We start from the raw sequence: 14,056 nt of genomic DNA on the forward strand, positions 1-14,056 counted from the left end.
AATCAGCCTCTGCCTTAAATATACATAAAGACTTGGCCTCCACAGCTGCCTGTGGCAAAGAATTCCACAGATTCACCACTCTCTGGCTAAAAAAATACCTCCTCATCTCCGTTCAAAAAGGATGCCCCTCTATTCTGAGACTGTACCCTCTGGTCTTACACTCTCCCACCATAGGAAACATCCTCTCCACATCCACTCTATCAAGGCCTTTCACCATTCGATAGGTTTCAATGAGGTCACCCTTCATTCTTCTGAATTCAAGTGAATACAAGTCTAGAGCCATCAAACACTCTTCATGTGACAAGCCATTCAATCCTGGAACCATTTTCATGAACCTCCTTTGAAACTCTCCAGTTTCAGCACATCCTTTCAAAAATAAGGGGCCCAAAACTGCTCACAATACTCTTAAGTAAGACCTCGCCAGTGTTTTATAAAGTCTCAACATTATATCCTTGCTTTTACATTTTAGTCCTCTTGAAATTAGTGCTGACATTACACTTGCCTTCCTCACCACTGACTCAACTTGCAAATTAACCTTTAGGGAATCCCGTATAAGGACTCCTAAGTCCCTTTGCACCTCCATTTTTTAAATTTTCTCCCCATTTTGAAAATAGTCAACCTTTTCATTTCTTCTACCAAAATGCATGACCATACACTTCCCAATTCCCAACTCTGTCATTTCTTTGCCTATTCTCCTAATCTGTCTACCCTCTACTTTCTGAAAACCACCTGTCTCTCTAACTAACTTCATATTGTCTGCAAACTTTGCAGCAAAGCCATCAATTCCATCGTCCAAATAATGAATATATAATGTGAAAAGAATCAATCCCAACACAGACCCCTGTGGAATACCACTAATCACCGGCAGCCAGTCAGAAAAGGCTCCCTTTATTCCCACTCTTTGCCTCCTGCCAATAACCACTGCTTTATCCAGGCCAGAATCTCTCCTGTAATACCATGGGCTCGTAGCTTGTTAAGCAGCCTCGTGTGTAACACCTTGTCAAAGGCCTTCTGAAAATACAAGTACACAACATCAACCAATTCTCCTTTGTCTATCCTGCTTGTTATTTCTTCAAAGAATGCCACCAGATTTGTCAGGCAAGATTTTCCCTTGAGGAAACCATGCTGACTACAGCCTATTTTATCATGTGTCTCCAAGTACCCTGAGACCTCATCCTTATCAATCAACTCCAACATCTTCCCAACCACTGAGGTCAGACTAGCTGGCCTATAGTCTCCTTTCTTCTTCCTCTCCCCCTTCTTGAAGAGTGGAATGACATTTACAATTTTCCAGTCTTCCTGAACCATTGCAGCATCGAGTGATTCTTGAAAGATCATTACTAATGCCTCCACAATCGCTTCAGCCACCTCTTTCAGAACCCTGTGGTGTAGATCATCTGGTCCGGGTGACTTATCTACTTTCAGACCATCACAAAGGATGTGGGGTTAGAAGATCAAATGGCCAAGATAATATGCCCCTATTCTGTAGGTCAATGAGAGAATTTGGGAAAGTTAATGGAAATGTCAAAGATATAAGTTAAGTGGAAAAATTAGTAGAGGAATGATTTTTTTAAATGACATAGAACATAGAACATCATAGCACAGTCCAGGCACTTCTGCCGCCAATGTGATGTAATCTACTCTAAGATCAATGTTACCACTTCCATCCCACACAGCCCTCCATTTTTCGATGATCCACGTGCCTACTTAAGAATCTCTTAAATGTCCCTGATCTATCTGCCTCTACACCTCCCTGGCAGCTCGTTTCATGCACTTACCACTCTCTGTGTAAAGAAGCCTACCTCTCACATCACCCCCCCCCCTTATATTTTCCTCCAATTACCTTAAAATTATGCTCTCTTGTATTAGCTATTTCTGCCCCGGATGTCCACAGAATTTGTGTCTCTCAGCATCTTGTATACCTCTATCAAGTCACCTCTCATCCTCCTTCATTCCAATGGGAAAAGCCTTAGCTCATTCCACATTTCCTCATAAGACATGTTCTCTAATCCAGGCAGCATCCTGGTAAACTTCCCTGCACCCTCTATAAAGCTTCCACATCTTTCCTATGATGAGATGACCAGAACTGAACACAATATTCTAAGTGTGGTCTAACCAGAATTTTATAGAACTGCAACATTACTCACAGCTCTTGAACTCAATCCCCTGACTAATGAAGGCCAGCACATCAAATGCCTTCTTAACTACCTTATCAACTTGCATGGCAATTTTGAGAGATCCATGGACATGGACCCTAAGATCTCTCCATTCCTCCACACTGTTAAGAATCCTGCCATTAACCCTGTAAATGCTGGAAATCCAAAGCACACAAAGTGCTGAAGGAAATCAGGTCAGGCAGCATCTAAGGAAATGAACAAACAGATGCCAGAATAAAAAGGTGGAGGGAGGGGAAGGAGGCTAGCTAGAAGGTGACAGGTGAAGCTTGGTGGGTGGAAAAGGTAAAGGGCTGGAGAGGGAGGAATCTAGTAGGAGAGGAGAGTAGACCATGGGAGAAAGGGAAGAAGGAGAGGCACCCGGGGAAGGTGATAAACAGGTGAGAAGAAGTCAGAAGCCAAAGTGGGGAATAGAAGAAGAAGGGAGGGGGAGGGATTTGTTTTACCAGAAGGAGAAATTGATATTCTTGGCATTAGGTTGGAGACTACCGAGACAGAATATAAGGTATTGCACCTCCACCCTGAGGGTGGCCTTATAGTGGCAAAAGAGAACACGGAATAGGAATGGAAATAGGAATTAAAATGGTTGGCCACTGGGAAATTCCACTTTTGGTAGATGGAGCAGAGGTGCTTGATGAAGCAGTCTTTGTCTAGTCTGTATTCTACTTTCAGATTTGATTTTCCAAGGTGAATCATCTCACACTTTTTCAGGTTGAACTGACTTAATGAACTCTTCCTATGTCATAAGGGAATATGTAATAACATAGAAATTGACAACAGTTCCTACAAAAATTACTACATGGGTGAAAAAAAGTTTTGAATTTCTTACAGTGTTGAGCTGTAGAAGAAACGTGATAACTGCTTTTTTACACTAATTTTTGCTTTAGCATAACGTAAGTTAAAATGATCCCTAGTCATTGAATCTCTAACCACTTACCTGTTGCAAATGATGGCTGGGACCTCATATCGTGAGACATCAAGAAGAAATTGGAAAGGAAAGAGGATGAAGAAATAGATGCTGCCTGGCCCACTGAGTTCCTCCAGTATTTTGTGTGTGTTGCTTTGGATTTCCAGCATCTGCAGATTTTCTTGTCCTTGAGGATGAAGAAAAGGTAGTTGGAAGTTTATCAGACAAAGGATGAGGCTCCAGGAAAGCCTTGAACTACGGACTCTTTATGGGTTCAAAGGGGAGCCAAACAGGTTTTTGAGAAACGTGATTTTTGAAAAGATGGATGCTGAGGGGCAAGAGCTGACGGTATGTGGGATCTTGTAGTTCCTACAAGTTCTTATACCTTATTCCCGAACCATGTGTCAAAATCAAGATGGAACCAAGATGAAGTGAATTGTATTTGTGAATCTTTGATAGACTTTGCCCAAGTGGTAAATCAAGAGTAAAACCTATCACTTTCTGAGAAGTAGGGTTAACTGGAGTTAAAGTGCAGTTCAGCAGTAACCCCAGGGGGAGCAGTCCTTGGAGATTAATGGGTTTGCTATTGTTACACGACTGAATGGCCTACTCTACAAGAATACACTGCTCCACATTGTAGAAGGGGTCATGTCATACAAACTTGGTTGAGTTTTTTTTTGAGATGGTGACAAAGATGATAGATAAGGGTAAGGCAGTGTAGTAAGCTGATCCAAAAGGCATATGGGATCCATGGAGATTTGGTAGACTGGATTCAAAGTTGTCTTTGCTTAGGAAACAGACAATAATGATGGAGGGGTGTTGTTCTGACTTGAGGTGTATGACCAGTAGTGTTTTGCGAGGATCAGTACTAGGATTACATAATTGATTTGGACAAAAATGTAGATGGGCTGATCAGTAAACTTGCAGATGACACAAAAAGTGTCATTCAAAAGGGGAATGACAAGATGGCGTCAGCAACAAATGGCAACATCCTGCAGAGATTTAAATTACTTCTACTACTTCTTCTTTTAAATATACTTCTTCTCCTGAACTGCAATCGATTGTAGCCTATAATTTCCACTTTGATAATGTCATTTTGGGCTGACTGAGTGATCTAGTGCTTTTGCTATCTCCTGGAGAATTCAGTGAGGTTGAGCGTAGCATGTGCAGCCGTTGTTTCTGAATAACAGCACACAAACTCGTGGTCAGCCTCCATTATTTCCCACCAATTAAAGTGTTGAGCAAGTTTGAATTTGAATGCATTTGACCAGTTTCCCTTTTGCTGCTGCCGGAGGAGGGTGCATGTTTGATTGCCTCGGTGCAGCTCATGGTTATGGGACTCTTTTGGGGAGGGGGGACCCTGTATTTGGAAGTTTCATGTCCTCAGCACTGAATGCGCTCTGCGGTTGTGAACTCATTTTTGGAGGATTCTGTGGTTCATGTGTTTCTGGTTACACTGGACAACAAAGATTTTGCTTCCTGAATACTTTTGGGTGTATCTTATGAATATTGGGCTGCTGATCATGAAAATCACCATGAAAATTCCCTATCTTGCACTACTTTTCTGAACTTGCCTGTATTTGTTATTTCAATTAAAATGTTGCTCACAGTGTAAACTGAAAAGCTTTCTATCTTGTCCAGGCATGTCTGAGTATGAGTAGGCTGAGCAGGTTTTAGGAAGACTATAAAAGCATCACGCACACACCATTCTATACATTGCTTTTACATGTATATCCGTTTGCGATCAGGTTGATGCACATGCTCTACACGCATAGCATATTGTGTGGACTCATTATAATAAAGTAATTGTATTTTCAGTAGTATTTGTGATAGCAAAATGTCTCGCCAATGTTGCAACAGCTGCGGTAATTTCTGTTATATTTGTGGCGAGTATGCACTTAAATCTCAAAGATGGAGCATGACTCCTCTTATTAAGAAAGCCTATTCGCTCTACTTTGGGTGTAAAATTGGCGACCAAGACAAAGCATGGGTCCCTCACATTTTTTGCGCAACATGCGCGGTTGATCTTAGAGCTCAGCTCAGAGGTACTTGGAAACCAATGCCGTTTGCTGTCCTGATGAGAAAGCGAGAGCAGAAGGATCATGTGACAGACCGCTCCTTCTGTCTGACCAGTGTGTCTGGTTTCTCTGCTAAAAACTAGAAATCCATTGAATACCCCAATCTCCCTTCAGTCATGAGGCCTGTATCGCATGACGATAGTCCTTCAGGACCAAAACCACCAGAGACATGGAGTCTAGAGGGGGCAGTCGAAGATGCCACAATGCAAAGCCAGGAATGGAAAACAACACTGACACTGATACAGATTATGAATGCTTTATGTTGAGTGAGCCCCATCTGATAACTAAATCTGAGTTAAATAACCCGGTCAGAGACTTGGGTTTGTCAAAGGCAAAAGCAGAATTACTGGGTTCAAGGTTGCAAGGATGGAGTCTGCTGTCACCAGGCACAAAAATCTCCATCTTTCATAGTCGCCAAGAAGATTTGACGTACTTCTTTGGTCAGATTGATAATCTGTGTTTCTGGACTGACATTAATTGGCTTATGACTGCTTTGGGTTGCCAGCATGACCCACAACGATGCCTTTTTTAATTGATTCTTCAGTGTTAAGCCTGAAAGCTGTGCTGCTACATAACGGCAATGCCCACCCTTCAATACCAATCGACTATGCTGTACACATGAAAGAAAACTACTGAAATCTGGAAGTCTTGTGAAAACGCATAGATCACAGTGACTACAACTGGAACATCTGTGGTGATCTGCTACTAGGAATGCACCAAGTACTGTTGTTTCATTTGTGAATCGGACATCCACGCTAATGAATCTCTTTACATTAAAAACGATTGGCCACTCCATAAGCAGTTGGTTCCAGGGCAGAAAAGTGTGGCACGTAAGTCACTTGTAAAACCAACAAAGATAATTTTGCCTGCTGTTCATATAAAACTGAGGATTGTGAAAAATTTTGTGAAAGCAATGGACAAGAAAGGTGAAGGATTTCGATATTTGAGACAGATGTTTCCCAGAATAACTGATGCCAAGATTAAGGAAGGCATTTTTGTTGATCCACAAACCAAACAGGTCACTAATGACAGGCAATTTGAAGAACTTCTAGTGCAACCAGAGAAAATTGCATGGAAGGCATTCGAGGATGTTGTTAGAAAATTTTCTTGCCACCTACAGAGCACAAAACTACGTGTAGCTGGTTGACAACATGCTTCAAGCATACAAAACCATGGAGTGCAACATGTCACTAAAGATTCATTTTCTGCATTCCCATTTAGACACCTTCCCTGCAAATCTTGGCGCTGTCAGTGACAAACATGGTGAAAGGTTTCACCAAGATATTGCCGTCATGGAGAAACAGTATCAGGGCAACTGGAATCCATCAATGCTGACCGATTATTGTTGGACGCTTAAGCGAGAAGCCTCAGACTCTGAGTGCAAATAAAAATCATTAACAAAACATTTTTAGCTTAGTTGAAGTATTGAAAGTGTCAATACCGTTATGCAATTCAACGCATTATATTCAATAAAAGTTAATATTGTATTTCTCCAAATTCTTATGTGATATAAATAGTCTGAAATTATATTTGTGTGCAGCTTCAAGCAGTCTATCATAACTACAAAATATTTCTGAGGAAGCAACACTTGAAAAAATTTGCTGTCCAGTGTTACTCATATTTTGCTATTTGCGCAATTTGATTGAGGTGATTTAGTGCGGAACTTGCTCTGCGGCTGAGGCCTACAGTTGTCGACACAGCGCTAAACTGACTGAATCAGTGACTGTGGCTCCTGGACTATTTCAGGGACTCTGCTGTTGACGTTTAATATTCCATGTGTTATTTGCTCTCTCTTTGCTATTTACGTGATTTGTTCTTTTTTGCACGTTGATTGTTTGGTGTTTTCTTTAAACAAGTTCCATGGCGTTTTTTTGTTTTGTTGCTGCCTGCAGGGGGAGGACTCTCAGGGTTGTCGACTGTATACGTACTTTGATAATAAATGTACTTTCAAACGTGGAGAAGTGATGGAGATTATGAATAGTGAGGAAGATTGCCAAAGGATAAAGCAAGATATAAACTGGCTGGCAAAGTGGGCAGAGAAATGGCAGGTGGAGTTTATTCCAGACAAGTAAACATGTGTCGTACCTTGAGAGGTAAGATGTAGGTTTACAATAAATGCCAGGACCCTTAGGAGCACTGATGGACAGAGGGATCTTGATCCATAATGGTAACACCAGGTCTATGCTTGTAAAGAAGACATTCTGCACACTTAGCTTCAGCAGTTGGAACACTGAGTATAAAAGTCGTTGAGTTATATTGCAACTGTATAAAACTTTGATTGGGCCACACTTGGAGTAATGTGTGCAATTCTGGTTGCCACATTACAGGAAGGATATGCAGACTTTGAAGAAAGTGCAGAAGAGGCTCATCAGGATGCTGCCTGGATTAGGAGAAATTGCACTATTTGCTCAGGAGTTTCTGAGGCTGAGGGGACAAACCTTTCTCTGGGTAGAAATATTGAAAAAATGGAGTGTATGGCTTTAAAGTGAGGAAGGGAATATTTGAAGGAGTTTTATATGGCATTTTTTACACAATGTGGCAGTTACATGGAACATGCTGTCTGGGGAGATGTTGGAAGCAGTTACGGCAGCAATGGTTAAGAGGCACTTAGGCATGAATAGGCAGAGAAATGGCCGGATACAGACCCTGTGCAGGTAGTTGGGGTTGTTTTAAATGGACATCATTATGATACAAGTAAATAGTGATTGAGGAACGAGTGTGAGTTTTCAGAGTTCTGTTAATCGGTGACAACAGACCTTGCACATTCTCCCTGTGCTCTGCATGTGCTGCTTCCTTGTCTTCTGTCCATTTCCCTCCACAGATGCTGCCTGACCTACTGAGTTCCTCCAGTGCCTCAGCGTTGCTCCAGAACATGATAGTGTTCATCTTGAAATGAGCTGGCCAATTAGCATAAAGATGAGGAAGCATTTATTTGTACGGTGGGGAGTGTAAACTTGGAGCCCTCTCCTCCTGTAGGTGTTGGACTGGGGACAGGGTAGGGGTTGGGATGTTACATCAACTGAAACATCAAAGACTTGAATCAATGGACCTTTGGCAGTGGGGTTTATGGGACAAAGGTGGACTTGGGGCACAAAGCAGTTCAGATCTAAATGCCTTACAGAACAGTGAACAGTATCAAGGATATACGTGACCTACTGCTGTTCCTATCTTCCTGCCGTAAAGATAACATACACATTTTTCCAAATAGTCAATATCCGTAACTGTTAGTCAGTTTTGTATAAATGCCATGTCTCTGTTCAGCACTTCAGAACATTTTGGTGACAGGGGCCAGGCTGTTCTTGTTCACAAGTAACTGAAGTGTGTTTGAGGAACGAGTGTGAGATTTCAGAGTCCAGTTACTCGGCGACGACACCACTCTTCCCTGAGAGCCCACGGTTTCATTCTCGGTGACAGCTTCCTCTGTGAGTGGCAATATTCTTCACATTCTTTGTGTCTTCTTTCCATACAAGGTACTGGTGAGGCCTCACCTAGAGTACTGTGTGCAGTTCTGATCTCCTTACTTAAGAAAAGTTGTACTGGCTTTGGAGGTGTTGCAGAGGAGGTTCACCAAGTCGATTCTAGAGATGAGATGGTTAACCTCATAGCAGGGTTGAAGGGGAAGTTAATCATGGGAGGTATAGGATATGTGGATGGGACAGATTAAGAGGCATGAGCACAGTGATAGGAGTTAAGTTGCCTGGGACAATACTTGCTGAAATTCTGAAGAATGAGAGGGGATCTTAATGAAACATAAAATTATGTAAGAGATAGATAAGATAGAGACAGGAAATTTGTTTCCACAGGTAGGTGAGACTAGAACTAGGAGACAGAGACTCAAGATTCAGGGAATATAGGTTTAAGATGGAGATGAGAAGAAACTGCTTTGTCCAGAGAGTAATGAATCTGAAGAATTCTCTGCCTAGGGAAGCTGTAGAGACAAATTAATTAAGTAGATTTAAGACACAGCGACGTAGATTCTTGCATAATATGGAAATTAAGGGTGATGGAGGAAAGACAGGTGGAGCTTAGTCCATGATCTGGCCATGTGGCCTACTCTTGCACCTACTTCTTATGTTCTCTGCTGCAGGGGAAGACAAGGCCACGATCCCAGTGACAGACTCCGAGTTTAATCAATCAGTCAACCCCCAGAGTTTCTGCACGGGTGTATCTCTCCATCACCCAGCCTTGGTCCAGAACACGGGGCCGCTGATCGACATGTCAGACATCCGACCTGGTACCAGTAAGTATCAGAGTTTCTATAAAAGTGTAGTGACTTCAGATGAGACAATACCAGACCAGAAGTGGATCTTGTTTTGCTTGGAATGTGGGTGACCAGCATAGCGGGGTTGAAGAGGAGGTGAAGCATGGGAGATACAGGATATGTGAAGAGACATGAGCACAGAGACAATCAGACCAGGTGGGCCGAATAGCCAGCATCACTACTATTAATGTAAGCTTTCAATCCCTATGTGTTCATGCTGCAAACAATGGGGAGGGAAAGAAAATGATTAATTTAAATGGGTCAACACAGACAAAATGCTGGAGAAGCCTAGCAGGTCAGGCAGCATCTATAGCGAAGAGTAAACAGTCGATGTTTCAGGCCGAGACCTTTCATTGGGACTCAGCCCAAAACGCCGACTGTTTATTCCCCTCCATAGAAGCTGCCTGACCTGCTGAGTTCCTCCAGCATTTTGTGTGTGTTGCTCAATGTCTCAGTGAAGACTCTTGGTTTCCTCACCACTAGATCCTGTCGCGAGGAAGAGTGTGAAATCAGCACACAGTACAAGGAACAGGTATTCCAGCCAGTGGACTCTTACAAAGTGTCAGGCCTCAACCCCAGCTCGAACCTTGACCTCTGACTGGAGAACTGTGGGATCACAGCATGGAATAACGGTGACAGAGAGTGACAGCTACAGTGCCAGCCTCTCCCAGGATACAGGTAAGAGTGGCAGCAAAGTGACAGGACAAGCCCTGCTTGGCTGTTTATACCATAAAGATTTTGATAGTTACTGTATTTATTGTCAGACTTAACTTACCAAATAACCCCATGTTCCACTTGGAACCCCATTCACCTTCCCAAACAGTCCCTTCCTCCTCTGCCAGTCCACCAGGGCTCCAGTAGGAACCACCTGCAAAACTAAATGTAGTCTTGCTCACCCAGGCTACTCCAACATCTCCCAAGCCTCAACCACCATGAAGAACAGGACAATGGGCACGGAGTGGCACCTCATCTTTTATTCACATCCTTACTTGGAAATATTTTGCATTCCTTCATTGTCATCATATGGAAATCCTGGAAGGTGCTAACTAATAATGTTGTAGGAGATACCTTCAGCATAGTGGACAGTATTGTTAAAAAAGTAGACTCACCATCAGCTTGACAAGAGCAAGGATAGATGATCAATAACGAGGATGTCTCCTGGACTTGAAGGACTTAGTTATGAAGAGAGTTTGAGCAAGTTAGGACTCTTTTCACTGGGGTGTAGGAGAACGAAGGGTGATCTCGTCAAAGAGTATAAAATCATGAGGGGCATAGATAGGATCTATTGTATAGTCTTTTCCCCAAGAATGAGAGGACATAAGTTTAAGTTAACAGGGGAGTGATTTAATAGGAACCTGAGGAACAACCTTTGCACCCAGAGCATGGTCAGTGGCTGGAAGAGATTAAGCCAGCTACATGAACAACATTTAAAAGGAAATTGGGCAGGTACATAGATAGGAAAGATATACAACCAGAAAGCACAGGAGCAGACTTTAGCCATCTGGCCCATCCAGTCTGCTCCGCCATTCAATCCTGATTAATCCTTTTATCCTCTCCTCAGCCTCATGCCCCAGCCTTCTCCCTGTGACCTTTGATGCCATGTCCAATAAAGAACCTATCAAGCTCTGCCTTAAATGCATCCAATGACTTGGCCTCCACAGCTGTCTGTAGTATCAAATTCCACAAATTCACCATGCTCTGGCTGAAGGAATTTCTCTGCATCTCTGTTTTAAATAGACACCTCTCTATCCTGAGGCTGTACCCTCTTGTCCTAGACTCCCCCACCATGGGAAACATCCTTTCCACATCTACCATGTCTAGGCCTTTCAACATTCGAAAGATTTCAATGAGATCCCCCCTCATCCTTCCTAATTCCAGCAAGTACGACCCAGAACCATCAAACATTCCTCGTATGACAACCCTTTCACTCCCTTCATTCCCGGAATCATCCTTGTGAACTTCCTCTGCTCTCTCCAATGCCAGCACATCTTTTCTTAGGTGAGAAGCCCAAAACTGTTCATGATACTCAAGGTGAGGCCTTGTTCATCTGGTCCAGGTGATGTATGTACCTTTAGGTCTTTCAGCTTTTTGAGCACCTTCTCCCTTGTAATGTAACTGCACTCACTTCTCTTCCCTCACACCCTTCAACATCTGGCACACTGCTCGTGTCTTCCACAGTGCAGACTGATGCAAAATACTCATTTAGTTCATCTGCCATCTCCTTGTCCCCCGTTATTATTTCTCCAGCCTCATTTTCTAGCAGTCCTATATCCACTCTCATCTCTCGTTTATTGTTTACAAATATTTGAAAAAGCTTTTACTATCCACTTTACTATTGTTTGCTAGCTTGCTTTCATAGTTCATCTTTTCTTTTCTAATGACTCTTTTAGTTGCTCTCTGTGGGTTTTTAAAAGCTTCCCAATCCTCCGTCTTCCCACGAACTTTTGCCTTGTTGTATGCCCACTCGTTTGCTTTTACATTAGCTTTGACTTCCCTTGTCAGCCATGGTTGTACTATTTGCCATTTGAGTATTTCTTTGTTTTTGTAATACATCTACCCTGCACCTTCCTCATTTTTCCCCAGAAATGCACACCATTGCTGCTCTGCTGACATTCCTGCCAGCAACTCCTTCCAATTTACTTTGGCAAACTCCTCTCTCATACCACTGTAATTTCCTTTACTCCACTGAAATACTGCTACATCAGACTTTACTTTCTCCTATCAAATTTCAAGTTGAGCTCAATCATATTGTGATCACTGCCTCCTAAATGTTCTTTTACCTTAAGCTCCATAATCACCTCCGGTTCATTACATAACACCCAATGGCGTATAGCTGATCGCCTAGTAGGGTCAATAACAAACTGCTCTAAAAAGCCATCTTGTAGGCATTCAACAAACTCACTCTCTTGGGATCCATTTCCAACCTGATTTTACCAATCGATGTGTGTAGTGAAATCTCCTATGTTTATCACAACATTGCCCTTTTGACACACCCTTCCTATTTCCTGTTGTAACCTGTGGTCCACATCCCAGACACTGTTGGGAGGTCTGTATATAACTGACATCAGGGACCTTTTACCCTTGCACTTTCTTAACTTAACCCACAAGGATTCAACATCTTCCGATCCTATGTCACATCTTTCTACTGATTTGATGCCATTCTTTACCAGTAGAGCCACACCATCCCCTCTGCCTACCTTCCTACCCCTCTGATACAATGTGTAACCTTAGATATTCATCTCCCAACTACAACAATCCTTCAGTCGTGATTCAGTGATGGCCACAACATCATACCTGACAATGTGTAATAGTGCAACAAGATCATCCACCTTATTTCTTATACTCCATGCGTTGAGATATAACACATTGAGCACTGTATTTGCTACCCTTTTTGATTCTACATCCCTAATGCACTGATTCTCACCCTGCCGGCTGCAATTATGTCCCATCACCTGCCTGCTCTTCCTGACAGTCTGACTGCACACTATCTTTGCTTTTTTACCATCCGTCCTATCCTGAGTCCCTTCACTCTGATTCCCACACCCTTGCCGAATGAGTTTAAACCCTCCCCAACAGCTCTAACAAACCTGCCCGCAAGAATATTGGTCCCCCTTGGGTTCAGGTGCAACCCGCCATTTTTGAACAGATCATACCTCCCCCAGAAGAGATCCCAATGATCTAAGAACCCTTAGCCCTGCCCCCTGCACCAGCCTCTCAGCCATGCATATATCTGCCAAATCATCCTGTTTCTACCCTCACTGGTGTGTGGCACAGGCAGCAATCCAGAAATTCTCAGCTTTCTGCCTTACTCTCTCAATTCTCTCTTCAGGACCTTCTTGCTTTTCCTTCCTATATCATTGGTACCAACATGTACCACGACATCAGGCTGCTCTCCCTCCACCTCCAAAACGCTGTGGATGCGATTCGAGATGTCCCTGACCCTGGCATCAAGGAGGCAACATACCATTCAGGTGTCCCGTTCACATCCACAGAATTCCCTGTTTGTTCTGCTGTTTATCGAGTCCCCTATCACTACCACTCCCCTCTTCTCCCTCTTTCCCTTCTGCACCACGGACCCATGCTCAGAGCTAGTAACCAGGTCTCTGTGGAAAGTCACCCCCCCATTACAGTATCCAAAGTGGTATATAGTAAACAGGAATTCTGCAGATGCTGGAAATTCAAGCAACACACATCAAAGTTGCTGCTGCGTTCACCAGCAACTTTGATGTGGTATATAGTACTTATTTTGAGGGGTGCTGTGCACTAACTGCCTATTCACATTTCCATTTCTCCTGACCGTTACCCAGCTACTTGCCTCCTGCAACTTCAGGGTGACTGCTTCCCTGTAACACTGATCAATGATCTCCTCACTCTCCCGTACAAGCTGAAGGTCATCCAGCTGCTGCTCCAGATTCTCAACACGGTCTTCAAGGAGCTGCAGCCGGATGCACTTCACGCAGATGTAGTTCTCTGGGAGAATCTGGGTCTCCCTGGACTCCAACATCCAGCATGAAGAATACACAATGGCCATTTACTACTCTAGGTTCAGTAAGAGAGGGAGAAAAAAAAATGAAGCTTCCCCAGAGCCAACACCTCTTCTGAGCCGAAGTCTCCTTTAAGCCAAAGCCTGACACTC

General features: G+C 43.1%; 1 protein-coding gene across 1 annotated transcript in view; it reads left to right on the plus strand.

Annotated features, from left to right (window-relative positions):
• The window catches only part of dscaml1 (Down syndrome cell adhesion molecule like 1), a 786,587-nt gene that overhangs the window by 757,994 nt on the left and 14,537 nt on the right, over window positions 1–14,056 (plus strand). The window contains exons 30-31 of the mRNA XM_063038255.1: window positions 9,247–9,399; window positions 9,904–10,098. Coding sequence (XP_062894325.1) covers window positions 9,247–9,399; window positions 9,904–10,098 — 348 coding nt within the window. The remainder of the gene's footprint in view (window positions 1–9,246; window positions 9,400–9,903; window positions 10,099–14,056) is intronic.

Source organism: Mobula hypostoma, chromosome X2, assembly GCF_963921235.1.
Source record: "Mobula hypostoma chromosome X2, sMobHyp1.1, whole genome shotgun sequence".
Classification (NCBI taxonomy): domain Eukaryota; kingdom Metazoa; phylum Chordata; class Chondrichthyes; order Myliobatiformes; family Myliobatidae; genus Mobula; species Mobula hypostoma.